Source organism: Lepus europaeus, chromosome 2, assembly GCF_033115175.1.
Source record: "Lepus europaeus isolate LE1 chromosome 2, mLepTim1.pri, whole genome shotgun sequence".
NCBI lineage: Eukaryota > Metazoa > Chordata > Mammalia > Lagomorpha > Leporidae > Lepus > Lepus europaeus.
Window position 1 is genome coordinate 169,315,583 of NC_084828.1, and position 27,088 is coordinate 169,342,670.

The window sequence follows — 27,088 nt, forward strand, 5'->3', positions numbered from 1 at the left end:
TTAGATTGTGAGAGCATTGAGAAATTTGGACTGCAGTAATTGTGGCCATCACTTAGCTGACTCCTTTATCCTCCCAAGCAGTTCCAGTGCAGCGGGACAGAGTTGTGATCTCGATTCGACATCTGAAACCCAGTAATAAACAACTCCCATCTTTCCTTTACAGTCGGCACCCTCTCTGTTTCTTAAAAGCAATTTTGAATACTTACGGGGCAATTACCGGAAAGCTGTGAAGCTTTTAAACAGTTCCAACATTGCTGAGCACCCAGGATTCATGAAAACAGGTAAAAGAAAATCTGTGAAATGTCATTATTTTTTTTCCCCTGGTTCTTTATACATTGTTCTTTGGAGTTTGTTTTTTGGGTTTTTTTGTTTTTTTTTTTTTTTTGTCTCTTTGTGTTTTCCTGGACCGCTCTTCAGTGAGTTATGCCTATTTTGAAATAAAATTTTTTAGTATTTCTGCTGCAGAAATATTAAAATATGTTGGTGTTTCAGTTGATGACCCCTTACTTAAGAAGAAGCCTCACTTCTTTCTCTTTTCTTAACCTCTTTCATCTTCTTTGTAATTTTTGTTTATTTGTTTATTTGAAAGAGAGTATAAGACAGACAGAGCTGGGCTGCTGGCTTACCCCTCAGATTCCCTCAGTGGTTGGGGGCTGAGTGGAGTGGAGACTGGAGCTGGGACCAGGGAAGGGAATTGAGATCTCCCCCATGGGCGCCAGGGACCCAACTTCTTGAGCCGTCGCTGTTGCCTTCCAGGGTCTGTCTTAGCAGGAAGCTGAGTTAAGAGTTGGAGGCAGGCCTCAGCCTAGGCCCTCTGAGGTGTGATGCGACGGGGCTTCCCAGTTGGCATCCTAACCACTAGACACATCCCCCACCACTCATTTTGTATTTTTAATACTAGCTTAGAAATTATATCAAGGGCATGAGGTCCTTGGGCACTTGCTCTGTGAAGTGAGACTTTTTTTTTTTTTTTTTTTAAGATTGATTTATTTATTTGAAAGGCAGAGAGAGAAAAATCTTCCATCTTCTGGATCATTCCCTGTGTGGCCTCAACAGGCTGGAACTGAGCCTGTCTGCAGCCAGGAGCTTCTTCCAGGTCTCCCACATGGGTGTAGGGACCCAAGGACTAGGGCCATCCTCCATTGCTTTCCTAGGCATGTTAACAAGGACCTGGATCCAAAGTAGAGCACCCAGGACTCGAACCAGTGCCCATGTGAGATGCTGGCATAGCAGACGATGGCTTTACCCACTACGCCACATCAGCCCAGAAGTGTGACCTTTTAAGGAACTGAGATAATGTTTTTACACTTTTGCTTTTCTCCCATAAAAGCAATGAATAATATGATTCTTTAGACTATTAACTATATTTAAAAAAATTTTTTTTTGACAGGCAGAGTTAGAAAGACAGAGAGAAAGGTCTTCCTTCTGTTGATTCACCCCAAAAATGACCGCTACGGCCAGCGTGCTGTGCCGATCCGAAGCTAGGAGCCAGGTGCTTCCTCCTGGTCTCCCATGGGGTGCAGGGCCCAAGCACTTGGGCCATCCTCCACTGCCTTCCCAGGCCACAGCAGAGAGCTAGACTGGAAGAGGAGCAACCGGGACAGAATCCAGTGCCCCAACCGGGTCTAGAACCCTGAGTACTGGCACCACAGGCGGAGGATTAGCCTAGTGTGCCACGGCACCGGCCTTTAAAATATTTCCTTCTTCAGAATTATTTTTCTTATTTGAAAGGCAAAATGACAGAGACAGAAAAAGCAATCATCCATCCACTGGTGCAGCAGTCAGGACTGGGCGAGGCTGAAGCCAGGAGCCCGGAACTGCATTAAGGTCTAAAATATTTCTATAAAAGTAAGAAGATAATTGTTGTATTTATTCTTGCCTCTGTTTAGAAAGTCTTAATGAATTGCTTAATAATAATGTTAATATGAAAGATAAAAATTGTGGCTGGCATTTAGGTTTGTATTATTACTATTTTATGAGAAGAGAGAAGGAAAATAAGGTGTTTAAAAAGTGAGGGTGGGCAGGCATATGGCCCAGCAGCTAAGACACCACTTGGGATGCCCACATCCCATATCAGAGTGCCTGGGTTTGAGCCCTACTCGGCTTCTTGCTAGCACACATCGTGGGAGGCAGCAGGTGGTGGCTTATGTAATTGGATGGCTGCCCTCTGTGTAGAAGAACCACATGGAAGTTGGCACCGCGGCTCACTAGGCTAATCCTCCGTCTGCAGCGCCGGCATACCGGGTTCTAGTCCTGGTCAGGGCGCCGGATTCTGTCCCGGTTGCCTCTCTTCCAGGCCAGCTCTCTGCTGTGGCCTGAGAGTGCAGTGGAGGATGGCCCAAGTGCTGGGGCCCTGCACCCCATGGGAGACCAGGAGAAGCACCTGGCTCCTGGCTTCGGATCAGCGTGGTGCGCTGGCCACAGTGCGCCAGCCGTGCCAGCCATTGGAGGGTGAACCAACAGCAAAGGAAGACCTTTCTCTCTGTCTCTGTCTCTCACTGTCCACTCTGCCTGTCAAAAAAAAAAAAAAAAAGAACCACATGGAGTTCCAGGCTCCTCGCTTCAGCCTGACCCAACCCCAGTTTTGAGCATTTGGAAAGTAAACCAGCAGAATGTCAAAAAAAAAAAAAGAAAAAAGAAAAAGGAAAAGAAAAGGAAAAAAAAGAAATGAGGGTAAACTACTCAGAATGTTTTGGGATTGGCTTTGGCAGATTAATCCGCCCATGTAATACCAGCATCCCAAATGGGCACTGGTTCAAGTCCCGGCTGCTTCACTTCCATTCCAGCTCCCTGCAAATGCTTCTGGGAAAGCAGTATAAAATGGCCTGAGTGCTTGGGCCTGTGCCACCCATGTGTCAGCCCTGGATGGAGCTCCTGTCTCCTGGCTTCATCTTTGCCCTTCCTTGGCCAGTACAGCCCTGGGGAGTAAACCAGCAGCTAGAAGGTCTTTGTGTATCGCTTGCTCTCTGTGTCACACTGCCTTTCAAATTTTTTTTTCTGGAAAAATGTTTTACACTAAGTTTGGTTTTAAATTTTTTTAAAGAGCAGAGAACAAGATCGTCCATCCTCTAGTTCCCTCCCCAAAAGCCCTTGTCAGCCAGGTGGAAACCAGGAGCCTGGAACCTTGTCTGTTCTCTGGGGCAGGTGGCTGGGAGCTGAGTCTGGGAGCTCCTGCTCCCTCCCAGGGTGTGTACCAGCAGGAAGTAGGAGCTGGAAGCAGGGTGAGGCAGGTATGGGTATGCCTGTCCCTTGCAGGTTCCGGTACACACAGCAGAGCACACAGAGGCAAACCTGCCCTCGTCCACCCTTCAGCTCACTGGAGTCGTGGAAGGAGGAGGAAGGCGGTTTGTTCCCTTGTAGTTTTCTCATGGACATTCTTTTTGCTGTAAGTACCCATTTCTAGTTCTGCCGAATTTTAATTTTTGATGCTTATATTGTCATAAATAGTGTCCCCTCAGAAGCCCTCTGACACTGAAAACAAAGGGATCTCTCAGACTGAAAGGTGCTATGCTTTGAGAGGGCCTTGGCCCAGGGCTGTCTTCAGGCAGGTTTCCGTGACACCGTCAGTCTCTAAAGTGCAACCAGGAGCAGAGACCGTGGTTGACCAGTGCTGGACAGCATAAAATACGGGGTTCGGGTAACGCCATCACCTGCAGTGCCGGCATCCCAGTTGGGCGAGGTTGGTGACCCAGCTCTCCGCTTCCTATCCAGCTCCCTGCTAATGGCTGGAGAAAACAGTGGAAGATGGATCAAGTGTTTGGGCCCCTGACACCCATTTGGAAGACCTCGGATAAAGCTCCTGAATTTGGCCTAACTCAGCCCTGGCTGTTACACCCATCTGGAGAGTGAACCAGTGGACGGAAGATCTCTCTCTCTCTTCCTCTCTCCCTCTGTAACTCTTTCAAATAAAAAATATATATATCTTTTTAAAAAGTAAAATAGTAGGGAAAAGTTCATATAGTTATATATTTTATATAATGCTATTTTTCAGTTACTGGATTTGAAGTGTAATTTGTTTCCTATGTATAGATATTTCTTGCTGCTGACAAAATGTTTATTAGGCAAGATTTGGAAAAGGTTTTCTTCAGTGTCCACAGTGCAGTAACCCAGCAGCATCTCCTTGAAACATTTTAATGTGTTTCTAAGCTTAGTGTATCTCTTTTTAATATGTTGTTATTCATCAAAAATATATCAGAAGAGGGGCCAGCGTTGTGGCACAGTGGTTAAACTGCCACTTACAACACTGAGATCCCGTATGAGAACTGGTTCAAGTCTCAGCTGCTCCACTTCCAGTCCGACTCCCTGCTATTGCGCCTGGGAAAGCAGTGGAAGACGGCTGGAGTGTTTGGGCCCTGCTACCACGTGGGAGATCCAAATCCAGTTCCTAGCTCTTGACTGGCCTGGCCCAGCCGCAGCAATTGCAGCCATTTGGAAAATGAGCCAGTGGATGGAAGATTCATTCTCTCTCTCCCTCCCTCCCTCTCTCCCTCTCCCTCTCCCTCTCTCCCTCCCCCTCCCTCCCTCTCTCTCTCCCTCTCCCTCCCTCTCCTTCCCTCTCCCTCTCTACCTCTCTGCCTCTCCCTCTCTCTCCCTCCCCCTCACTCTGCCTTTCAAATAAACAAACCTTCTAAAGAACATACGTATGCACACACACATATATGTACATATAGAAAGAAAGGGTTGGTATTCTGGTATAGTGGGTTGAGCCTCCGGGATCGCATGTCAAGAGTACCAGTTTGAGTCCCAGCTGATCCAGGCCCATGCCTGGGAAAACAGTGGAAGGTGGCCCAAGCATTGGGGCTCCTGCTACCCATGTGGGAAACCCAAATGGAGTTCCTGGCTCCTCACTTCAGCCTGGCCCAGTCACAGCTGTTGTGGCCATTTAGGAAGTGAACTGCCTTTCCAATAAACAAGTCTTTAAATATGTATGTATAAATAAATCTCCATATTTAAATATGCATTACATATAATCTCAGTAGAACCTTTTGTTTTTAGTATTAAGCAATGAATACCCTGCTTATTAACTGTCATTCTAGTCATTTGATATCTTTGAAGAAAAGATATGGACTGTGAAGTAAAGTAGCCTTTTAGAAAAAGAAAACGAAAATTTGGATTCCTGTCATTACACCAAAGTAAAATCCAGGAAGATGAAGGGTTAAAATAAGAAGAAAAGTGAAAAAGAAAACTTGTATGAATAGTTTAATTTTGTGCTAGGGAACGTTGGACTAAACATTATCCAAAATCCAAATACCACAGAATTTAGAAAAGATTACTGCATTTGACCACATAAAAATGTTAAACTTTTTTCTGATTAAAAACATAAACACGCATATACATACTGAACCAAGTCACAAAACAGACGATAAACGGGGGTGGGCAGGGATATTTGAAACAGATGTCACAGAAGGTTTCTCTAACATAAAGCCAAGTGGTGACCATTAGGGAAACGTCTAACACAGGAAGAAGCGGCGTACGGGCTAAGAAGCGTCAGATACCTGATAAACAAGGGAAGACGCTCAGATTCAGCAATGTTTCAGACCTCTGGATTCGAGTAACAGTGGGGAGCTGAGGATTAGCTCAGCTTAGACAAAAGCAGTGTTTACACTTTGTTCTATACATTCTCGCTGTTCTTCCTGTAGTATGTTTTGGGAGTAGGGTTTGGAGGCAGAGGTTAAGGCGCCGCTTAGGATGTCTTCACGCTACCCTGGCTGTGTGGGCTAGAGTCCCAGCTCCCCTTCTGACTCAGCTTCCTGCGGATGCTCACCTGGGAGGCAGCAGGTGACGGCTCAGGTGCTTGGGTCCCTGCCACCCATGTGGGAGACCCAAATTGAATTCCAGGTTCCTGGCATCAGCCTGGCCAGCCATTTGGGAAGTGAATCAGCAGATAGATAGAAGACCTTGTCTCTTTCTCTCTTTCCCTCTCTGTCTCCCTCTCTGTCTGTCTCCCTCTCTCCCTCCCTCCCTCTCTCTCGCTGTCTCTCTCTCTCTCTCTCTTGCTTTCTCTCTGCCTCCCATGTCTCTTACTGTCTGCCTTTCAGATTTTATATATACACGGGCTGTTTTCAGATGTATTTGTTCATTATTTCCAGTTTCTACTTAGTATTTCACTGTACAGATGCAATTATTAAAAATTAGACACCATTGAGAGACAGAAGAGCTCTTATCTGCTGGCTCACTCCCCAAATGTTCACGATAGCCAGGGCTGGGCACCAGGCTGAAACTGGGAACTCAGTCCATATTCCCAGGGTTTAAGTACTTGGACCATCACCTGCTGCCTCTTGGGATGCACACTAGCAGGAAGCTGGAGGCAGCAGGAGAGCCAGGACACAGGCCCAGATGCTCTAATGTTATGCAGGTGTCCAAGCGGCATTTTGAACTGCTAGGCCAAAGCACACCTCTTTTATTACATTTATTGTATTTTTAAAATTTATTTACTTATTTGAAAGAGTTATAGAGAGAGGGAAAGATATTCCATCCATTGGTTCACTCCCTACATGGCCTCAACTGTTGGGGCTGGGGCTGGGCCAGGCAGCAGCCAGGAGCTTCTTTTGGATCTCCCACGAGGGTACAGCACTTGGACCATCTTCTTGCTGCTTTCCCAGGCGCCTTAGCAGGGGGCTGGATCAGAAGCTGAGCCTTGAACTGGCACCCATATGGGATGCCGACACTGCAGATAGCGGCCTAACCCGCTGTGCCACAGCACTGGTCCCTTTTTATTACCTTTCATGGTAGAGGTTCTCATTGAGAGGAGTTTAAGGTTGTTTCAGAGCGTCCTGAGTTTCAGATGCCTCATGAACTGTGCGGTAAGGACAAAGTGGAACTGCACGCTGCATTGCCTCCCACTGGCTGAGCTGTGTTCTCCCACGACGGATCTCAAACCCTGACATTTTCCCATGAACAGTTTTATTTGTGTTTTTCTTAGGTGAATGCCTGAGGTGTATGTTCTGGAATAATCTCGGGTGCATCCACTTTGCCATGAGCAAGCACAATCTGGGGATTTTCTACTTTAAGAAGGCCTTGCAGGAGAATGACAACGTCTGTGCACAGCTCAGTGCGGGCAGCGCCGACCCAGGTGAGAGCACGCTGGGGGGTGTTACTACCTGTGCACAGCTCAGTGTGGGCAGCGCCGACCCAGGTGAGAGCACGCTGGGGGGTGTTACTACCTGTGCACAGCTCAGTGCAGGCAGCGCTGACCCAGGTGAGAGCACGCTGGGGGGGTGTTACTACCTGTGCACAGCTCAGTGCAGGCAGCGCTGACCCAGGTGAGAGCACGCTGGGGGTGTTGTTACTACCTGTGCACAGCTCAGTGCAGGCAGCACCGACCCAGGTGAGAGCACGCTGGGGGGGTGTTGTTACTACCTGTGCACAGCTCAGTGCAGGCAGCGCTGACCCAGGTGAGAGCACGCTGGGGGTGTTGTTACTACCTGTGCACAGCTCAGTGCAGGCAGCGCTGACCCAGGTGAGAGCACACTGCGGGGTGTTGTTACTACCTGTGCACAGCTCAGTGCAGGCAGCGCCGACCCAGGTGAGAGCACGCTGGGGGGTGTTACTACCTGTGCACAGCTCAGTGCAGGCAGCGCCGACCCAGGTGAGAGCACGCTGGGGGGTGTTACTACCTGTGCACAGCTCAGTGCATGCAGCGCCGACCCAGGTGAGAGCACACTGGGGGTGTTGTTACTACCTGTGCACAGCTCAGTGCAGGCAGTGCTGACCCAGGTGAGAGCACGCTGGGGGGGTGTTACTACCTGTGCACAGCTCAGTGCAGGCAGCGCTGACCCAGGTGAGAGCACGCTGGGGGGGTGTTACTACCTGTGCACAGCTCAGTGCAGGCAGCGCTGACCCAGGTGAGAGCACGCTGGGGGGGTGTTACTACCTGTGCACAGCTCAGTGCAGGCAGCGCTGACCCAGGTGAGAGCACACTGGGGGTGTTGTTACTACCTGTGCACAGCTCAGTGCAGGCAGCGCCGACCCAGGTGAGAGCACGCTGGGGGGTGTTGTTACTACCTGTGCACAGCTCAGTGCAGGCAGCGCCGACCCAGGTGAGAGCACGCTGGGGGGTGTTGTTACTACCTGTGCACAGCTCAGTGCAGGCAGCGCTGACCCAGGTGAGAGCACACTGGGGGTGTTGTTACTACCTGTGCACAGCTCAGTGCAGGCAGCGCTGACCCAGGTGAGAGCACACTGGGGGTGTTGTTACTACCTGTGCACAGCTCAGTGCAGGCAGCGCTGACCCAGGTGAGTGCACACCGTGGGGTTGTTGTTAATACTTGGAGGAAAGCATGGTTTGTTTTAAAGAGTAATTTATGGGCCGGCGCCGCGGCTCAACAGGCTAATCCTCCGCCTTGCGGCGCCGGCACACCGGGTTCTAGTCCTGGTCGGGGCGCCGGTTCTGTCCCGGCTGCCCCTCTTCCAGGCCAGCTCTCTGCTGTGGCCAGGGAGTGCAGTGGAGGATGGCCCAAGTGCTTGGGCCCTGCACCCCATGGGAGACCAGGATAGGTACCTGGCTCCTGCCATCAGATCAGCACGGTGCGCCGGCCGCAGCGCGCCAGCCGCGGCGGCCATTGGAGGGTGAACCAACGGCAAAGGAAGACCTTTCTCTCTGTCTCTCTCTCTCACTGTCCACTCTGCCTGTCAAAAAAAAGGGTAATTTATTTTTTGAATGGCGGAGTTAGAGGAAGAAACAAATTTTCCGTCTGCTGGTTCACCCCCCAAATAACCACAGCAGTCGGAGCCAGGAGCATCATCCTAGTTTCCCTCAAGGGGGCGGGGCCCAAGCGCCTGAGCCGTCTTCCACTGCTTTCCCAGGAGCATTAGCAGGGATCCAGATCTGAAGTGGAGCATCTGGGACTCAACCAGCGTTCATGGGGGACGCCAGCACTGCAGGCAGCGGCTTAACCTGCTGAGCCACAGCGCTGGGACACTTGACAGTGAAAAGCATGATTTAAAGAGCAAAAATCATCTGGTCAAGACACAGCGTGTGGCCCTGCGTACGGTTAATGATGATCCAGACTTTTAGTAGGTGTTGTTGCTTTGAATAGCAAGGCATTAGAAGTAATTTTGAATTGTTAAAAATTTAGTTAGATTCTATTTTTCATGGATTTGAAAATCAGTAATTACTAAAGGTAGTGTAGTAAATCAGAATATTTGATTCAAAATTAAGTGTCCTTTTTCCATTAATTTATTTGGAAAACATGGCGATCTTCTATCTTCTGATTCATTCCCCAGCTGCCTGCAACAGTCCGAGCTTGGCCATTCTGAAGGCAGGAGCCCGGGACTCTGCCCAGGTCTCCCCCATGGGTGGCAGGGACCCAGCTGCGGAGCCATCCCCTGCTGCCTCCCAGGGTACAGATTAGAGGAAGCCGTATCAGAAGTGCAGCCAGGACTGAAACTTGGTCTCTCTGATATGCGATGTGGATGTCCCGAGGGGCATCTTAACTGCTGCACCAGATAGCTGCCCAAAAACTTAAACTCCAAATTAGTTTTATTGTAGCTTCTTTGCAGAGTTTACCTTGGGTACCACTGGCAATGTCTGATACTCTTTAAGCAAACTCCTAAAGTTTACTCTTTTTTTTTTTTTTTAATTATTTATTTGAAAGGCAAAGCTGGAGATAGAGCCTTAGAGAGATCCATCTTGAATCCTCTGGATCACTCCCTAAATGGCTGCAACACGTAGACCTGGGTTAGGCCCAAGCCAGGAACTCAAATGGGGTCTCCCACATGGGTGGCAGGAGCCCAGGCACTTGAGCCACCCTTCACTGCCTTAGCAGGAATCAGAAGTGGAGCAGCCGAGACTCAAATCTGCCCTCTGATACGGGATGCGAGCGTCAGAAACTGCAGCCCAGCCTACCGCCTTACAGCACCGGCCTTCTGAAGTTTATTCTGATATTCACTCACATTTGGTGGATCCTTGATCTGAAATGTTTAAAGTCAATCCCGTTTTTAAGATAGTAAAACCTACCAAATTAAAGAAACAGATGCTCTAAATCATGAGTGGTTTTAGGAACTTTGAAACGTTTTATAACTGATAGCACATGACAGTAAAATGGTTAACTGAGGCGAAAGTGAAGATTGGGACAAGCCCTGGAGGTGCAGGGAGGTGACGTCAGGTTGCAGTTTGGGTGTCCTCTCACTCCTGTTGTGCGGGAAGGTGACGTCAGGTTGCAGTGAGGGTGTCCTCTCAGCTCCTGTCATGCGGGAAGGTGACGTCAGGTTGCAGTGAGGGTGTCCTCTCAGCTCCTGTCGTGCGGGAAGGTGACGTCAGGCAGTGAGGGTGTCCTCTCTCTCCTGTCGTGCGGGAAGGTGACGTCAGGTTGCAGTGAGGGTGTCCTCTCCTGTCATGCAGGAAGGTGACGTCAGGTTGCAGTAAGGGTGTCCTCTCAGCTCCTGTCATGCGGGAAGGTGACGTCAGGTTGCAGTAAGGGTGTCCTCTCAGCTCCTGTCGTGCGGGAAGGTGACGTCAGGCAGTGAGGGTGTCCTCTCTCTCCTGTCGTGCAGGAAGGTGACGTGAGGTTGCAGTGAGGTGTCCTCTCACTCCTGTCGTGCGGGAAGGTGACGTCAGGCAGTGAGGGTGTCCTCTCTCAGCTCCTGTCGTGCGGGAAGGTGACGTCAGGCAGTGAGGTGTCCTCTCTCAGCTCCTGTCATGCGGGAAGGTGACATCAGGTTGTGTCCTCTCTCCTGTCATGCGGGAAGGTGACGTGAGGTTGCAGTGAGGGTGTCCTCTCTCAGCTCCTGTCATGGGATGGAGACGTCAGGCAGTGAGGTGTCCTCTCAGCTCCTGTCCCTGCCTTCCTCTGGTGTTTGTTGTTGCCTGTGGGCTGGCAGTGAGAAGGCACAAGTGGGATGGCTGGGGAGGATTTGTGTTGCTGAGGGTGGGGCCGCCTATGGTTGGTGAGAGCTGTTTCTGCTCATAGCGGGTCACTGGGACCCAGCGTGGGAGTGTTAAAGTTCTTACGGGAATGCATGGTTTCCGTGCAGCTGTTAATTTATACCTAATATATTCTCGTCTAATTTTTGTTGCTAGGCAGAAAATTCTCTGGAAGACCCATGTGCACGTTGCTGACCAACAAGCGGTATGAGTTGCTGTATAACTGTGGGATCCAGCTTCTCCACATTGGGAGGCCCCTCGCTGCCTTTGAGTGTCTGATTGAAGCTGTCCAGGTGTATCATGCAAATCCACGCCTGTGGCTTCGGCTGGCTGAGTGCTGCATCGCTGCCAACAAGGGGGTGAGTGCTGTTTGCTCATCTCTTCCCCCTTCTTGTTCCCTGGAGAGCAGAAGATGAGTGGGAATGTATGAAGCCTCATTCCACTTTTAACCCTCCGGGAGTGTATACAGATAACCTCCTGTTCTTTAAGTGGAGGGAAATCTTAGTTCAAAAGCCATCTGTTCACATTTATTCTAGGTGAGTGGCAATATGTGTGTGGCTCGTAGTCTGTAGACACCATGGACAGTTAAGGTCGCTGCTGGGGGAACGTTGTCGGTTGCTGGGCAGCAGGACGATGCGTGGGAACCAGGTGATTCAGAGACGTATCACTAACACAGTGGAGAGAGATGCGTTACACCGCGTTCCTGTGGTGCCTGGAGTTTTACTTTTGTTTCAGTCAATGATAGCAGAGTTTTGGGATTCTCTCTGCTCAGCAAAGAGGGACTAGGCCAGCCGACAGGAACGTCCACGCCTTGCTTGTCTCCAGATTCCCTCCGTGGGCATTCTGAGTCCGAGGTTGGGACGAGTTAGCGGGAGGTGGGGAAGCACAGGCTGTATCAGTCGCCAGCTGTCAGCGTCGCCCGTGTCCTGTCCACCCCACCCCTGCTGTGCTGCTTGGTGGTGAAGGTAGAGGAGGTTCAGCATCTGAGGTTTCCCCTGGCTGCTGCGTAGACAGGCGACGTGAGACCCTGCTGAACAGCGCTCGCTGAGAGCTCACTAGAGGAGCTAAGGGCTGAGAGAAGTGTGTTGGCCTGGCAGTTTGCACACATGGCATTTAAGTAATTCATGAATTTTTTTATAAAGGGACAGCAATTTTTTTTAAGATTTATTTATTTATTTGAAAGAGAGGCAGAGAGAGAGAGAGAGGTCTTCTCTCTGCTGGTTCACTCCCCAGATGGCCACAAGGGCTGGAGCTGCGCTGATCCAGAGCCAGGAGCCAGGAGCTTCTTCTGGGTCTCCCACATGGGTGCAGGGGCACCGGCACCTAAAGCACCAGCATCCCTTATGGGCACCGGTTCGAGACCCGGCTGGTCCATTTCTGATCCAGGTCTCTGCCATGGCCTGGGAAAGCAGTAGAAGATGGCCCAAGTCCTTGGGCCTCTGCACCCATGTCAGAGACCCGGAGGAAGCTCCTGGCTCCTGGCTTCGGATCGGCCCAGCTCTGGGTCGTTGTGGCCAATTGGGGAGTGAACCAGTGGATGGAAGACCTCCCTCTGTCTCTCTGCCCCTGCCCCTGCGTCTGCGTCTGCCTCTCCTCTCTCTGTGTAACTCTGACTTTCAAATAAATTTTAAAAAAACAAACTACTTTCAGGATTTTCTGTAGATTCCATTGGACTTGTAGCGCCCATTTTCTTCTAGGAGACTCTGTATTTGAAATTTTTTAAAAAATGGTGAAGATTAGTTTCTGTATGTTGGTGAATAACAGAACACCCACATCTGTGCTGCTGATAGGAAAGTGGACGTGACTTTCTGTGAGCATTAACTCCTACAGAGGATTTGAGGTGACCTAAACAGTAAAGACACTCTCAAATACATTTGAACAAAATCCCAATAGAAGAAATTGGAAACTTCAGATAAAATTCTATAAAATGTATTTTATTTAGTCAGGGCAGGACAGATGTGGAACAAAGCACTTGCCCTCAGAAATAAATTCATTTTTAATTTAAAAAAAAAACAACGTAATTCTAAGTTGTTGATTTCAGGGGTCATTTTGTCGGTGTGGTGCGTGTTGTTTGAGACATTTCTTGGCAGGAACTGGGCTCGTGGCTAGCAGAGCGGTGTGTACTACATGAGCAAAGATCTGCTAAACAAAGCAGACCCTGCATTTTAATCATGTGTGATCCTTACATCAGAACAGATCTGGCACACAGCCTGGCTGTCGGTGACTGCATGTGTGGTTTATTGTGAGTTTCGGTTTGGTTGCGTCGTGGGCCAGTTTGTTTTCACACATTGCATCCCCAGATCCCGCCATCTAGATCAGTGCGTGTGGCCTCACCTGTCAGGAACGAGAGCACGGATTGATCCGTGTGAGTTTATACCACGCAGGTCCTGCTGGTACTGGTTCAGAATGTTCAGCTGTCTTACTTTCTCTAGTGTGGCTTGTCTACCTCCTCTGCATAAAGTTAGTCCCAGTCAGTGTAGTTTCATTATATTCTTTTGCATTTGTGTAGTGAAGTGCCCGATGATCGACTTCCCGCAAGAATCAGAGACCCCCAGAGTCCAAAGTCGAAGCAAATTTCAGGGGTAGTATGTTTTTTTAAATGAATATACAAGTAGATCCTTATTTTTAAAGTAATATATGGAAGTACAACTACAGTAAAATTATATTAGAGACTAATAACTAGCAGTATAAAAACATTTGTGTTGTGGCCGGTGCTGTGGCGTATCAGGTTAAACCACCACCTACAGCGATGGCATCCCATGTGGACAGTGGTTCGAGTCCCCGGGTGCTCCACTTCCTATCCAGCTCCCTGCTAATGCACCTGGGAAAAACAGCAGAAGATGGCCCACGTGCTTGGGCCCCTCCACCCACATTGGAGACCTGGAAGGAGCTCCTGGCTCCTGCCTTCAGCCTGGCCCAGCGCTGGCCGTTTCTGCCATTTTTAGTTAACCAGCAGATGGAAGACCTCTCCTCTCTCCCTCTCTCTCTGTGACTTTGCCTTTCAAATAAGTAAAACAAATCCTTAAATAAATTATCTTTAGAGAAAAGTTCTTGGCAGGGCAGGGTTTATTCCTGCATATTGATTGGCTCCAGTTTGTTCCTGACATGAGAATTTGGATGTCTTTTTAAGTTGACAGGTGACATTCCACCTGCAGGGAGATTAGAGACTTCAAGGGAGAAGAGGGTGAAGTTTGCACAGTCAGGCCCAGTGCGAATGCATTCTATAAAACATCCTGGAATACTGTCCATGTGCGTGCAAATGGCTCTTCTGTGTCCAGTTAATGCTTTCTGATTTTAAGATTTGTACATTTTGGCTGGCGCCGCGGCTCACTAGGCTAATCCTCTGCCTTGCGGCGCCGGCACACCGGGTTCTAGTCCCGGTCGGGGCCCCGATCCTGTCCCGGTTGCCCCTCTTCCAGGCCAGCTCTCTGCTGTGGCCAGGGAGTGCAGTGGAGGATGGCCCAAGTCTTTGGGCCCTGCACCCCATGGGAGACCAGGAGAAGCACCTGGCTCCTGCCATTGGATCAGCGTGGTGCGCCGGCCGCAGCGCGCCTACCGCGGCGGCCATTGGAGGGTGAACCAACGGCAAAGGAAGACCTTTCTCTCTGTCTCTCTCTCACTGTCCACTCTGCCTGTCAAAAATTAAAAAAAAAAAAAAAAAAGATTTGTATATTTTAATTTCCTAGAAGTCAGGAATTGTGCTCATAGGAATTTTAGCATGTAGCTTGTTGGAGTTTATAATTGGTGACAGTTTAATTAATACGTTCATGTAAGAAGAAAAGACGTTTGTCTTTAGAGAATGGAACTGCGCCATGGTTTATACTGTGTTTGTGGCGCTCCTCTTCCTGGCTCTGGTGTCAGAGTGCCTGTAACGTGCTGTCATGGTAGTGGGAACGCGGACTTTCTAGATACGTACGTGGCTCGTTCGTGAATTGGCTTTTTTCCTTAGAATTTCCTCAGATCTCAGAAACAACAGTGTAGCACATAATTACAAATGATCAACCTATGTACTATTTCCTCTGATACTAAATTCTCTTCCTTTACCACCAAAAAAAAAAAAGAAAGAAAAAAAAATCCACACGGATGGATCTTATGAACTCTCTTAAATTTAGAGTAATTATAAAAGGTATTGGGTCATTTTTCCATGTCACATCTTACAATTACCTTAAATTTCTTGGAAATGATTTGTATTTTGTAGACTTCTGAACAAGAAACTAAAGGTCTTCCAAGCAAAAAAGGAATTGTTCAGTCTATTGTTGGTCAAGGCTATCATCGTAAAATAGTCCTGGCATCACAGTCTATACAGAACACTGTATATAAGTAAGTATCTTGCAAAGAGAATGTGTGTGTATTCACTGTTTCATGTGTTACCTGTGTATGAAAGTGTGCCTGGGGTAGTTCACAGGAGGAAGTACTTCGTAGCTAGATTTTACTGCTTCTTCATGGAGCGGACCCTCATCCCTGGACGCAGAGTAAATGTCTTCTGACACACTGTGCTTAGGGCTTATTACATCCCTGGATGCCCACACTGCCCACGCCCTAAGAAACCCTGGTCTGTTCAGTGCCAGTACCCAAAATGTCCAGAAGAGGGCATCTGCATGTCTTTTAGGATTGCACTGATGCTTTTCACTTAGGTTTTTTTCTCCTACTCCCTAGGAATCAAAATAACTGTAGAGGGTAGTGCTTGGTGCAGCAGGCAAAGCGCTGCTTGGGACGCCTGCATCCCATGTCAGTGCCAGTTCAAGTCCTGGGGACTCCACTTCTGATCCAGCTTCCTACCCGTGCACCTGCACAGGCAGCAGATGATGGCCCAAGTGCTTGTGTCCCTGCCACCCATGTGGGAGACCAGGGTGGAGTTCCTGGCTGCTGGCTTTGGCTTAGCCATCCTTTGCTATTGTGGGCATTTTGGGGAGTGAACTAGAGCATAGAAGATCTCTATATCTTTTTCTCTCGCTCTTGTGTTCCAAATAAATAAACCTTTTTTAAAAATAAGAAAATTGTCCATTCCTGGGCCAGGCCCTCTGAGACAGTTAAACCCTCTCTTGGGACGCCCACATCCCATATTGGAGTGCCTGGGATTGAATCCCACCTCTGCCTCTGATCCAGCTTCCTGCACGCTTGGAGGCAGCAGTGGGTCCCTACAACCCGTGTGAAAGCCCCATATGTATAACTTTGGTTTACCCCAGGCCTGGCTGTTGTGGGCATTTGGGGAGTGAATCCATGAATGGAAGGCCTGTTCCCACCCCCCCAAGTTCCCACCCCCCATCTCCCTTTGTTATGCTTTCAAATACAGAAGTAAACTTTTTTTTTTTTTTTTTTTTTTTCAGATTTTATTTGAGGTATATGAATTTCATATATACAGATCGAGGAACATCGTGATACTTTCCTCCTACCCTCCCTGCCACCCATGCTCCCTCCCTTCTCCCTCTCCTATTCCCAGTCGTGTTTTTTACTTGGATCTATTTTCAATTAGCTTTATACACATATGATTAACCCTACACTAAATAAAGAGTTCAACAAATAATATATAAAATAGGGGCCAACGCTGTGGCATAGTGGGTAAAGCTGCCGCCTGCAGTGCCGGCACCCCATATGGGCACCGGTTCAAGTCCCAACCACTCCACTTCCAATCCAGCTCTCTACAATGGCCTGAGAAAGCAGTAGAGGATGGCCCAAATCCTTGGGCCCCTGCACCCAAGTGGGGAGACCCAGAAGAAGCTCCTGGCTCCTGGCTTCGGATCGGCACAGCTCCGGCTGTTGTAGCTATCTGGGGAGTGAACCAGCAGATAGAAGACCGATATCTCTCTCTCTCTCTCTCTCTGCAGCTCCTTCTCTCTCTGTGTAACTCTTTCAAATAAAATAAATCTTCAAAAAGAAAAACAAATAATATGAAGAAAAACACTGTTCCTCAATAGTCGAGACAAGGGCTGTTAAAAATCTTCCCATTTCAAAGTGTTCACTAAGTATAATGATTTCCATTTGCATCCATTTTGTTGCAGGTGACAGGATTTCATTTATTTTACCACTGTGTAGTATTCCATAGTGTACATATACTATAATTTCTTTATCCAGTCTTCAGTTGATGAACATCTGGGTTGATTCCATATCTTTGCTAGTGTGAATTGAGCTGTAATAAAAGTGGGAGTACAGGCCAGCGCCACGGCTCACTAGGCTAATCCTCCGCCTTGCGGCGCCGGCACACCAGGTTCTAGTCCCGGTCGGGGCACCGATCCTGTCCCGGTTGCCCCTCTTCCAGGCCAGCTCTCTGCTGTGGCCAGGGAGTGCAGTGGAGGATGGCCCAAGTCCTTGGGCCCTGCACCCCATGGGAGACCAGGAGAAGCACCTGGCTCCTGCCATTGGATAAGCGTGGTGCGCCGGCTGCAGCGCGCCTACTGCGGCGGCCATTGGAGGGTGAACCAACGGCAAAAGGAAGACCTTTCTCTCTGTCTCTCTCTCACTATCCACTCTGCCTGTCCAAAAAAAAAAAAAAAATGTGGGAGTACAGATCACTCTTTAATATGCTGATTAGGGTACTGTTTCCCCACCCCACCCCACATCCTTGCCAGCATTTGTTTCTTTTTTTTTTTTTTTTTAAGATTTATTTATTTATTTGAAAGAGTTACACAGAGAGAAGAGAGGCAGAGAGAGAAAGAGGTCTTCCCAGTTGGCTGCAATGGCCAGAGCTGCACTGATCCGAAGCTGGGAGCCAGGAGCTTCCTTCGGGTTTCCCATATGGGTACAGAGGCCCAAGCACTTGGGCCATCTTCCACTGCTATCCCAGGCCATAGCAGAGGGCTGGATCGGAAGTGGAGCAGCCGGGTCTCGAACCGGCGTCCATATGGGATGCTGGCACTTCAGGCCAAGGCATTAACCAACCCACTGTGCCACAGCGCTGGCCCCTGTTGTTTCTTGATTTCTGTTTGGGAACTATTCTAACTGGAGTGAGGTGAAACCTTATTGTGGTTTTGATTTGCAATTCCCTGACAGCTAGTGATCCTGAGCATTTTGTCAGGTATCTGTTGGCCATTTGAATTTCCTATCTTAAAAAATGCCTGTTCAAGTCCTTTGTCCATTTCTGAACTGTATTGTTTTATTGTTAGTGAGTTTCTTGAGCTCTTTATAGATTCTGGATATTAACCCTTTATCAGTTGTATCATTTGCAAATATATTCTCCCAGTCTGTCAGTTGCCTCTCCCAATGTTCTCTAATAATTTGATGGTGTCAAGTCGTAGATTTAGGTCTTTGATCCTTTTGAGTGGATTTTGTGTAAGGTGTGAGGTAGGGGTCTTGGTTCAAACCTCTGCATGTGGAGATTCAGCTTTCCCAGCACCATTTGTTGAAGAGCCTGTCCTTGCTCCAGGGGTTGATTTTAGTTCCTTTGTCAAAGATAAGTTGGTTGTAGATGCATGGATTGATTTCTGACATTTCTGTTTTGTTCCATTGGTCTACACATCTGTTTTTGTGCCAGTACCAGGCTGTTTTCATTATAACTACCCTATAGTATGTCTTGAAGTCTGGTATACTGATGCCTCTATATTTGTGGGTTTGTTTTGTTTTTGTTTTTTGTTTTTTTCCCAAGGTTTTTATTTGAGAGGCCAAGTTACAGACAGAGAGACAGAGAGAGGGCTTCAATCGCTGGTTCACAGCACCGACCCTCAGCTTTGTTTTTGTTGTGTAAGATTGCTTTAGCTGTCAGAGTCTCCATATGAATTTTAGCATCACTTTTTCTAGCTTTGAGAAGAATGCCATTGGTATTTAGATTGGGACTGCATCTAATCTATAAATTGCTTTCAGGACATTTTGATGATATTCTTCCAATCTATGAACATGGAAAATTTTTCCATTTTTTTGTGTATGTCTCCTATTTCCTTGTTTAATGTTTTATAATTTTCATTGTAGAGATCTTTGACAGTCTTGGTTAAATTTATTCCAAGGCGTTTTTGTTTTTGTTGTTTTTTTTGTAGCTGTTGTGAATAGGATTGATCTTAGAAGTTCTTCACAGCCATGGCACTGTCTGTGGATTTTTGTGTATTAATTTTATATCCTTTACCAAACTCTTTTATAAGTTCCAGTAGTCTCTAGTGTAGTCTTCTGGATCCCCTCTGTATAGAATCATGTTGGGCTGGTGCTATGGCATAGTGAACTAAGCCTCCGCCTACAGCACCAACATCCCATGTGGGTGCCAGTCTGAGTCCCTGCAGCTCCTCTTCCAATCCAGCTTTTTGCTATGGCCTGAGAAAGCTTGGGCCCCTACACCTGCATGTAAGACCCAGAAGAAGCTCCTGACTCCTGGCTTCCAATCAGTCCAGCTCTGGCCTTTGCGCCATTTGGGGAGTGAACCAGCGGGTGGAAGACCTTTCTGTCTCTCCTCTCTCTGTCTATAACTCTACTTCTCAAATAAATAAATGAAATCTTTTTAAAAAATATTTATTTATTTATTTGAAAGTCAGAATTTCACAGAGAGAGGAGAGGCAGAGAGAAAGAGAGAGGTCTTCCATCCAATGGTTCACTCCCCAGATGGCCACAATGGCCGGAGCTGCGCTGATCTGAAGCCAGGAGCCAGGAGCTTCTTCCGGGTCTCCCACGTGGGTGCAGGGGCCCAAAGACTTAGGCCATCTTCTACTGCTTCAGGCCAGGGCATTAACCCACTGAGCCACAGCACCGGCCCCAAATAGATAAAATCTTTTAAAAAAAAATCATGTCATCTGTAAATAGGGATAGTGTGATTTCCTCCTTTCCAATTTGTATCCCTTTGATTTCTTTTTCTTGCCGAATGGCTTTGGCTAAAACTTTTAGGACTGTATTGAATAGCAGTGGTGAGAGTGGACATGCTTGTCTGGCTCCTGAACTTAGTGGGAATGCTTCCAGCTTTTCCCCATTCATGTTGAGGAACAGTGTTTATTTTTTTTTTCTTCATGTTGAACTATTTACTGCTTTTCTTTTTTTCTTATTCCAAGAAGAAAAATTTTCACTGCGATTTAAAAGTTTTTCCAGGTGCAGAAGTTTGGCCTAATGGTAACACCAGTTAAAAAGACCACATCCCTTATTGAGTGCCTGGGTTCAGGTCCTGCCTTTACTCTGAGTTCCAGTCTCCTGGGAGGCATCAGATGATGGTTCAAACGTGTGGGTTCTTACGTAGTCATGTGGATGACTTGGATTGGGTTCCTGGCTTCATCCTGGCCCAGTTCTGGCTTTTTGGGAACTTTTCTCTGTGTCTCTTGGGGGGGCGGGGGCCTGCCTCTAAGCAATAAATAATTAAAAAGTAAAACAGAAAACATTTTTCCAAGTTTAAATAGTATTTAGCATACACTATTTTGGTCTTAATTTAGTTCATTCATAATACAGTATTTTATAAAATAAAATACTATCTAATGACATAGTATCATTGTCTTACAATTTCAAAGTTGTCATTACTTTCCAAAATTTTTGGGGGGGTCCAGCGCTGTGGTGCAGAGTGTTGAAGCCACGGCCTGCAGCGTCAACATCCTATATGGGTGCCAGTTTGAGTCCCGGCTGCTCCACTTTCGATCTAGCTCTCTACTATGGCCTGGGAAAGCAGTAGGGGATGGCCCAAGTGCTCAGGCCCTGCACCCACGTGGGGGACTTGGAAGACGCTCCTGGCTCTTGACTTCGGCCTGGCCCAGCCCCAGTTGTTGGATGCCCATATGGGATGCTGGCATTGCAGGTGGCGGCTTTACCTGCTACGTCACAGTGCCAGCCCCTTGTAAAGGAGTTTTTAAAAGCAAGGATGGGGCCGCAGTTGTGGCACAGTGGGTTACGCTGCCACCCATGACCCCGACATCCGTGAGTCCTGGCTGCTCCACTTCCAGTCCAGCTCTCTGCTGACGCACCTGGGAGTGCAGCAGAAGACAGCCCAGGAGATTGGGCCCCTGCACCTCTGTGAGAGTCCTGGAGGAAGCTCCTGGCTCCTGGCTTGGGCGTGGCCCAGACCTGGCCATTGTGGCCACTTGGGGAGTGGACCAACAGATGGATGGTCTCTCCGCCTCTGCCTCTCCCTCTGTGTAACTCTGCTTTAAAACTAAAATAAAAGCAAGGATCAACCAAAAGAAGGCTCAAATGTGAAAGTGCATTTTCTTTTCTTCCCCATTTTCACCATGTACCTGTCCTGGTTTTCATTGTAATTTTTCCTGTCCACTCTTAGTTCCTCCAGGAGTATTGTGTAACTTTGACATTACAGCATATCCGATGTGGCCTCCTGTCCTCGTGTGATTCCTGGAGGCACAGTGTGTGTGTAGTACATGTACTTGTAACCCATTGTTAATACTTTTTACATCATATGTAGAATATTCAGCATTAACAGTTTACTGTGTTATTCCAAAATGCATCCTATTTTTTTTTTTTTCAGTATGCTCAGTTAATTTGTTCTTGTTCTTTTTAAGTGATGGACAGTCTTCTGCTATCCCAGTAGCCAGTATGGAGTTTGCAGCCATTTGTCTCAGAAATGCCTTGTTGCTGTTACCTGAAGAACAGCAAGACCCAAAACAGGAAAATGGGTCTAAAAATAGTAACCAACTAGGTGGAAACACAGAAAGCAGCGAAAGCAGTGAGACCTGCAGGTATGTGCTCCCTGGGACCAGGCCCACCGCGGCGGATCCTTTAGAGCTTCAGTAGGCCTCTCGTCCTGTAGGTACTAACCGCCTAAAATGTCCAGCCCATATCCCCAGAATTCTCTGTTTTGGATAATTAACGCTTGCTTCAGAATGTTTCTGGAAGAGAGAAAGAACGCGAAGGCTCAGGACAGAACCTTGGAAGACAGAAGTACAGTCTGCAGCCTTACCACCCCAGGCCCCTGATCTCATCTGATCCCAGAAGCCAGGCAGGGTCAGGCCTGGTTGGTACTTGGATGGGACAGGTTTCCCTGACAGGACGGATGTTTTCAAGAGATGCTCTTGTTGCCTTACCACCCCAGGCCCCTGATCTCATCTGATCCCAGAAGCCAGGCAGGGTCAGGCCTGGTTGGTACTTGGATGGGACAGGTTTCCCTGACAGGACGGATGTTTTCAAGAGATGCTCTTGTTATCAGAGGTAGCATAGATCCTATAACTCCTGTTTTCTTACACTGTAAACCAGTGTGCCTAATTGTCTAGTTTCTGGTATCAATTACAAATTATGTCAACCTATAGGAATTGAGGGAACTTAGCGTAATAGCAGAACAACCCCATTACAGACAGAAGGTTCTGCTGTTCACACTTGGCACTTTCATACCCAGCTCTCCCATCCCAGCATCTTTTTCTTGATTATCAAATGCTCTTATAACTCTTATTATAGAAAATTAGAGGGCCCGGCGTTGGTGCTATGGCTTAGCAGGTTAAGCCCACCACCTGCAGTGCCGGCATCCCATATAGGTGCCGATTCCAGTCCCAGCTGCTCCACTTCCGATTTAGCTCCCTGATATGGCCTGGGAAAGCAGCAGAGGGTGGCACAAGTGCTTGGGCCCCTGCACCCACATGGGAGATCCCAAGGAAGTCCCTGGCTCCTGGCTTCAGTTCAGCCCAGCCCCAGCCATTGCAGTCATTTGGGGAGGGAACCAGCGGATGGAAGAACTTTCTAGAACTCTCTCTCTCTAACTCTACCTTTCAAATAATTAAATAAGTCTTTAAAAAAAAAAAAAAAACTTGAAACAAAATTGTGGGGTTTTCCTCCATCACTGAGTTTTGTTTCTCTATAGTTGCCAAAAAGCAGCTGAATGAGAAATGTATGAAAATATTAAAGTGATAACCTTTACATAACATGGAAATTTTTTTCATTTAGGGATTTTTAAAACTATCATTTGCTGGGGAAAAGAAAGCAATATGCAGTATAGCTTTAACACGTTAGTAGCACCAAACTAGAAGCATTTCCGTTGTGTTGACTCTTTTACATTGTACAGATATGGGGATAGGAAATAAATGTTGTGCTTGTTTATTTGCTGTTCTTAATTAAGTCCATCTCTGTTTTAGCAGTAAAAGCCATGATGGAGATAAATTCATTCCAGCTCCACCGTCTTCACCATTGAGAAAGCAGGAATTAGAAAACTTAAAGTGAGTATCTAAACAAAGTTAGCGTTAAATTTATCAAAATGAACACAGTGTTTTTAAAGTAGTCTTTGTCCTGTTAACGTGATAAATTTTATTGGTTGGACATCAAATGTTAACACTTGAGACCCTGCGTGGTAAGAATATATCACCTTTTCCTAAGTCGTTAGATTCGATCTGTTGACCTCCTGTGGGGTCTGTGGCTTTCTTCCCTTGTGATGTCTTTGTCAGGTTTTAGTTTCAGGATTGCACTGATCATATAAATGGGGTAAGAAGTGCTTCTCCCTCTCTTCTGCAAATATTTGTGTAATACAAGAAGGGACTTCTGAATTCTATTTTTATGTGATTTTTAAGCCCTCCGTCAATGTAGCATCTTCAGTGTCTGATGGACTACAACAGTGAAACTGTTCCTCCTGTGGTTTCGTTCTGAGAAATTTTTGAGTACCGAATTGAAGTTCTTCAGTATAGAGTGCTATTTCAATTTTGTGTTTCATCTTGTGTCAGTTTAAGTTGAATTTTTCTTCTGCTTTTTTTTTTTTTTTTTTTTTTTTTTTTTTTGACAGGCAGAGTGGATAGTGAGAGAGACAGAGAGAAAGGTCTTCCTTTTGCCGTTGGTTCACCCTCCAATGGCCGCTGCGGTAGCACGCTGCGGCCGGCGCACCACGCTGTTCCGATGGCAGGAGCCAGGAGCTTCTCCTGGTCTCCCATGGGGTGCAGGGCCCAAGGACTTGGGCCATCCTCCACTGCACTCCCTGGCCACAGCAGAGAGCTGGCCTGGAAGAGGGGCAACCGGGACAGGATCGGTGCCCCGACCGGGACTAGAACCTGGTGTGCCGGCGCCGCAAGGCGGAGGATTAGCCTAGTGAGCCGCGGCGCCGACCTCTTCTGCATTTTTTAAAGTTTAATTTATTTGACAGCGCGCTAGCTCCCTTCCACTGGACTCTCCTCAAATGCCCGCAGTCACCATGGTTGGGCCAAGAATGAGAGCCAAGAACTCAGTGTGTATCTTCCGCAAGAAAGCCAGGGACCCAAATACTTGATTATTTCCTGTTCCCTCTGCGGCATGCGCGTTAGCAGGAAGCTGGAACTGGCAGCAGAGCTGGGACGTCAATTCCCGTTAACCCAGGCGCCCTGATGTGGGATGCAGACGTCCCCGTTGGCATCTTAACCCCTGTGTCTAGTGCCCACCCAGTTTTCAAGGAATTTTTTTCTGAGTTGTCAGATTGATTGGTGTAACATGTTCATGATATCCCCTTGTCTTTAATGTTTGTAGGGTCCACATCTCCATCTCCATTTTCATTTATGACGTCGGTTATTTGTGATTTTTCTCCTGTCTCTTCTGCTTAGCGATAGTGAGGGATTCACCTATCGGACTGATGTTTTCAAAGAGCAAACTTTTACTTTACCTACTTTCTTTGGTAGTCTGTTTTCTATTTGCTAAATTTTGCTTTTTGCTTTTTCCTTCTATTAACTCTTTTGCTCTTTTTTTTTTTTAAAGATTTATTTATTTACTTATTTGAAAGAGTTACACAGAGAAGGAGAGGCAGAGAGAGAGAGTTCTCCCATCCGCTGGTTCACTCCCTAAATGGCCGCAACGGCTGGAGCTGGACCAATTTGAAGCCAAGAGCCAGCATCCAGGAGCTTCTTCCAGGTCTCCCAGATGGGCGTAGAGGTCCAAGGGCTTGGGCCACCTTCCACTGCTTTCCCAGGCCATAGCAGAGAGCCAGATCGGAAGTGGAGCAGCGGGGACTCGGGCACCAGTACAGGATGCCGGCACTGCAGGCGGCGGCTTTACCTGCTACACCACAGTGCCAGCCTCAGCTCTCCTTTCTTAAATCCTGTGCTGGGTATTGATTTTAGAACTTCTTGTCTCTTTCCACCTTCGCTTTGCTGCTTGTGCTAAGTTGTTTGTGGCTGCTCATAACTAAACGCTCACTGACGTGGCTCCTGGCCTGGTCTCTGCTCGATATGGATCCCAACTTAATTTCTAGACTTTTCTTTCTCCTTTAGATAAAGCCCTCACTCTCCTATGCATTTCTCTCACTAAATAAAACAAAACAAAACAAAAAAAATTCTTGTGTAATACAAGCAAGCAGTTTTATAAGTATGTTTTAATGTTTATTTGTTATTTTCATCTACTTGAAAAGCAGATAGAGATTTTTATCCTCTGGTTCACTCTCCAAATGCTGGCAGCAGCCTGGGCTGGGCCAGGCCAAAGCCAGGTGCCAAGGACCCAAGCACTTTAGCCATCATTTGCTGCCTTCCCAGGATGCATTACGAAGGAGATAGATTAAAAGCAGAAGAGCTGGGATTTGAACCAGTACTCTGATATGGGATGTGGGTGTCAACATCTATCCCCAGTAAAAGCATTTTTAAAAACCTCCTCGTTAGGGTTGGGGTTATGGTACAGTAAGTTAAGCTAGCACCTGCAACACCCACATCACATATCAGAATGCCAGTTCAAGCCCTGCTGCTTTGCCTCCTGTGAAAGTTCTTTGTGAGACAGCAGAAAATGGCCTAAGAGCTTGGGTCTGGGGCCAGCGCTGGAGCGTAGTGGGTAAAGCCACTGCCTGCAGTGCCGGCATCCCATATGGGCATAGGTTCAAATCCCGGCTGCTCCACTTCCAGTCCAGCTCTCTGCTATGGCCTGGGAAAGCAGTGGAAGATGGCTGAAGTGCTTGGGCCCCTGCACCCACATGGGAGACCAGGAGAAGCTCCTGGCTCCTGGCTTCGACAAGCAAAACTATTTTTATGATTTATTTACTTATTTGAAATGCAGAGTTAGACAGGTGGAGAGAGATCTTCCATGTGCTGGTTTGCTCCCTGTGTGTGAGGATTCCAGTTTCTTCGTGTCCTCAACTTACTGGCCATTTGTGTATCTTCCTGGGGAAAATGTTTATTCAGATCTTTCGCGCATTTTTAAGTTGGGTTATTTTTATTGATTGAGTTGTAAGAATTCTTTATTGGGCCAGCATTGTGATGCAGTGGGTTAAGCTGCAGGCAGTGCCAACATTCCACGTGAGCACTAGTTTGAATCCTGGCGGCTCCTCTTCTGATCCAGCTCCCTACTAATGCACGGAGAGTGCTCGAGTCCCTGCCACTCACATGGGAGACCTGGATGAAGCTCCTGGTTCCTGGCTTCAGCCTGACCCCAGTCCCAGCCATTGCAGCTGTTAGGGGAGTAATCCAGCAGATGGAAAGATGGAAGCGTCTCTCTCAGTCCCTCTTTCTCTGTAACTCTGCACTCGCATGGGAGACCGGGAAGAGGCACCTGGCTGCTGGCTTCGAATCGGTGCAGCTCCAGCCGTAGCGGCCATTTGTGGAGTGAACCAGCGGAGTGAGGACCTTTCTGTCTCTCTCTCTCACTGTCTGTAACTCTACCTGTCAAATAAATAAAATCTTTTAAAAAAAAGTTTTGGGGCAGGTGTTGGGGGTACAGTGGGTTAAGTTGCCACTTGGAACACCCACATCCCGCAGTGGAGTACCTGGGTTTGAATCCCAGCCTTGCTTCCTGTCCACCCTCCTGAGAATATAGCTGGGAGACAGCAGACCATGGCTCCAGTACTTGGATCCCTGTCACCTGCATGGGAGACCCAGGCGGAGTTCCCAGCTCTTGGCTTCTGCTTGGCAGCATTTTGGGGAACGAACCAGTGGTTGGAAGATCTCTGTCTCTTTCTGTCACTTTCAAATAAATAAAAATTAAGAATAAAATTAAAATGGATGCTACTCTAGGTTCTGGAAAAGAGGCTAACAGAACAGGGAAAGAGTAGGGAATAATGTTGGGGCCAACACTGGAAATGTTTGTCCAAGTACTCAAAGCAAAGCATAAGTAAGCAATTGAAATTGTAATTTGTATTTTAAATTTTCATTCTGAGAGATGAGACAGCCTTTCACCCTGTAGTTCACTTCCCACAGGCCAGCAACCACAGAGGCTGGGCCAAGGCACAGTCAAGTGCCATCACCTGCTGCCTCCCAGGCTGTGCCCCAGCAGGACCCTGGAACTGGAAGCAGAGCCAAGGGGCCCCAGCATGGGATGTGGGCCTCCTAAAAAGAAATTAAGCCCAATGAAGTGATTCCAGGTTATAGATTATAGAAGGTTAATTCTTCCAGACTCTTAACATGACACTCAAGGAATTATTTCTTATGCAATGAAAAAGTACTTCCCACCGTCCAGGGTGTAGAAAAGGAG

At 47.6% G+C, this 27,088-nt stretch overlaps 1 protein-coding gene across 2 annotated transcripts in view; it reads left to right on the top strand.

Annotated features, from left to right (window-relative positions):
• CNOT10 (CCR4-NOT transcription complex subunit 10) overlaps window positions 1-27,088 on the top strand; it is an 81,718-nt gene that overhangs the window by 39,396 nt on the left and 15,234 nt on the right. Inside the window, exons 8-13 of one of the 2 annotated variants that reach the window (XM_062215772.1) lie at window positions 164-281; window positions 6,923-7,072; window positions 11,021-11,223; window positions 15,063-15,184; window positions 21,265-21,441; window positions 22,828-22,905. In XM_062215772.1, coding sequence (XP_062071756.1) covers window positions 164-281; window positions 6,923-7,072; window positions 11,021-11,223; window positions 15,063-15,184; window positions 21,265-21,441; window positions 22,828-22,905 — 848 coding nt within the window. Of the gene's footprint in view, window positions 1-163; window positions 282-6,922; window positions 7,073-11,020; window positions 11,224-15,062; window positions 15,185-21,264; window positions 21,442-22,824; window positions 22,906-27,088 lie in introns of both variants that reach the window. The other variant, XM_062215762.1, reaches the window with a different exon arrangement.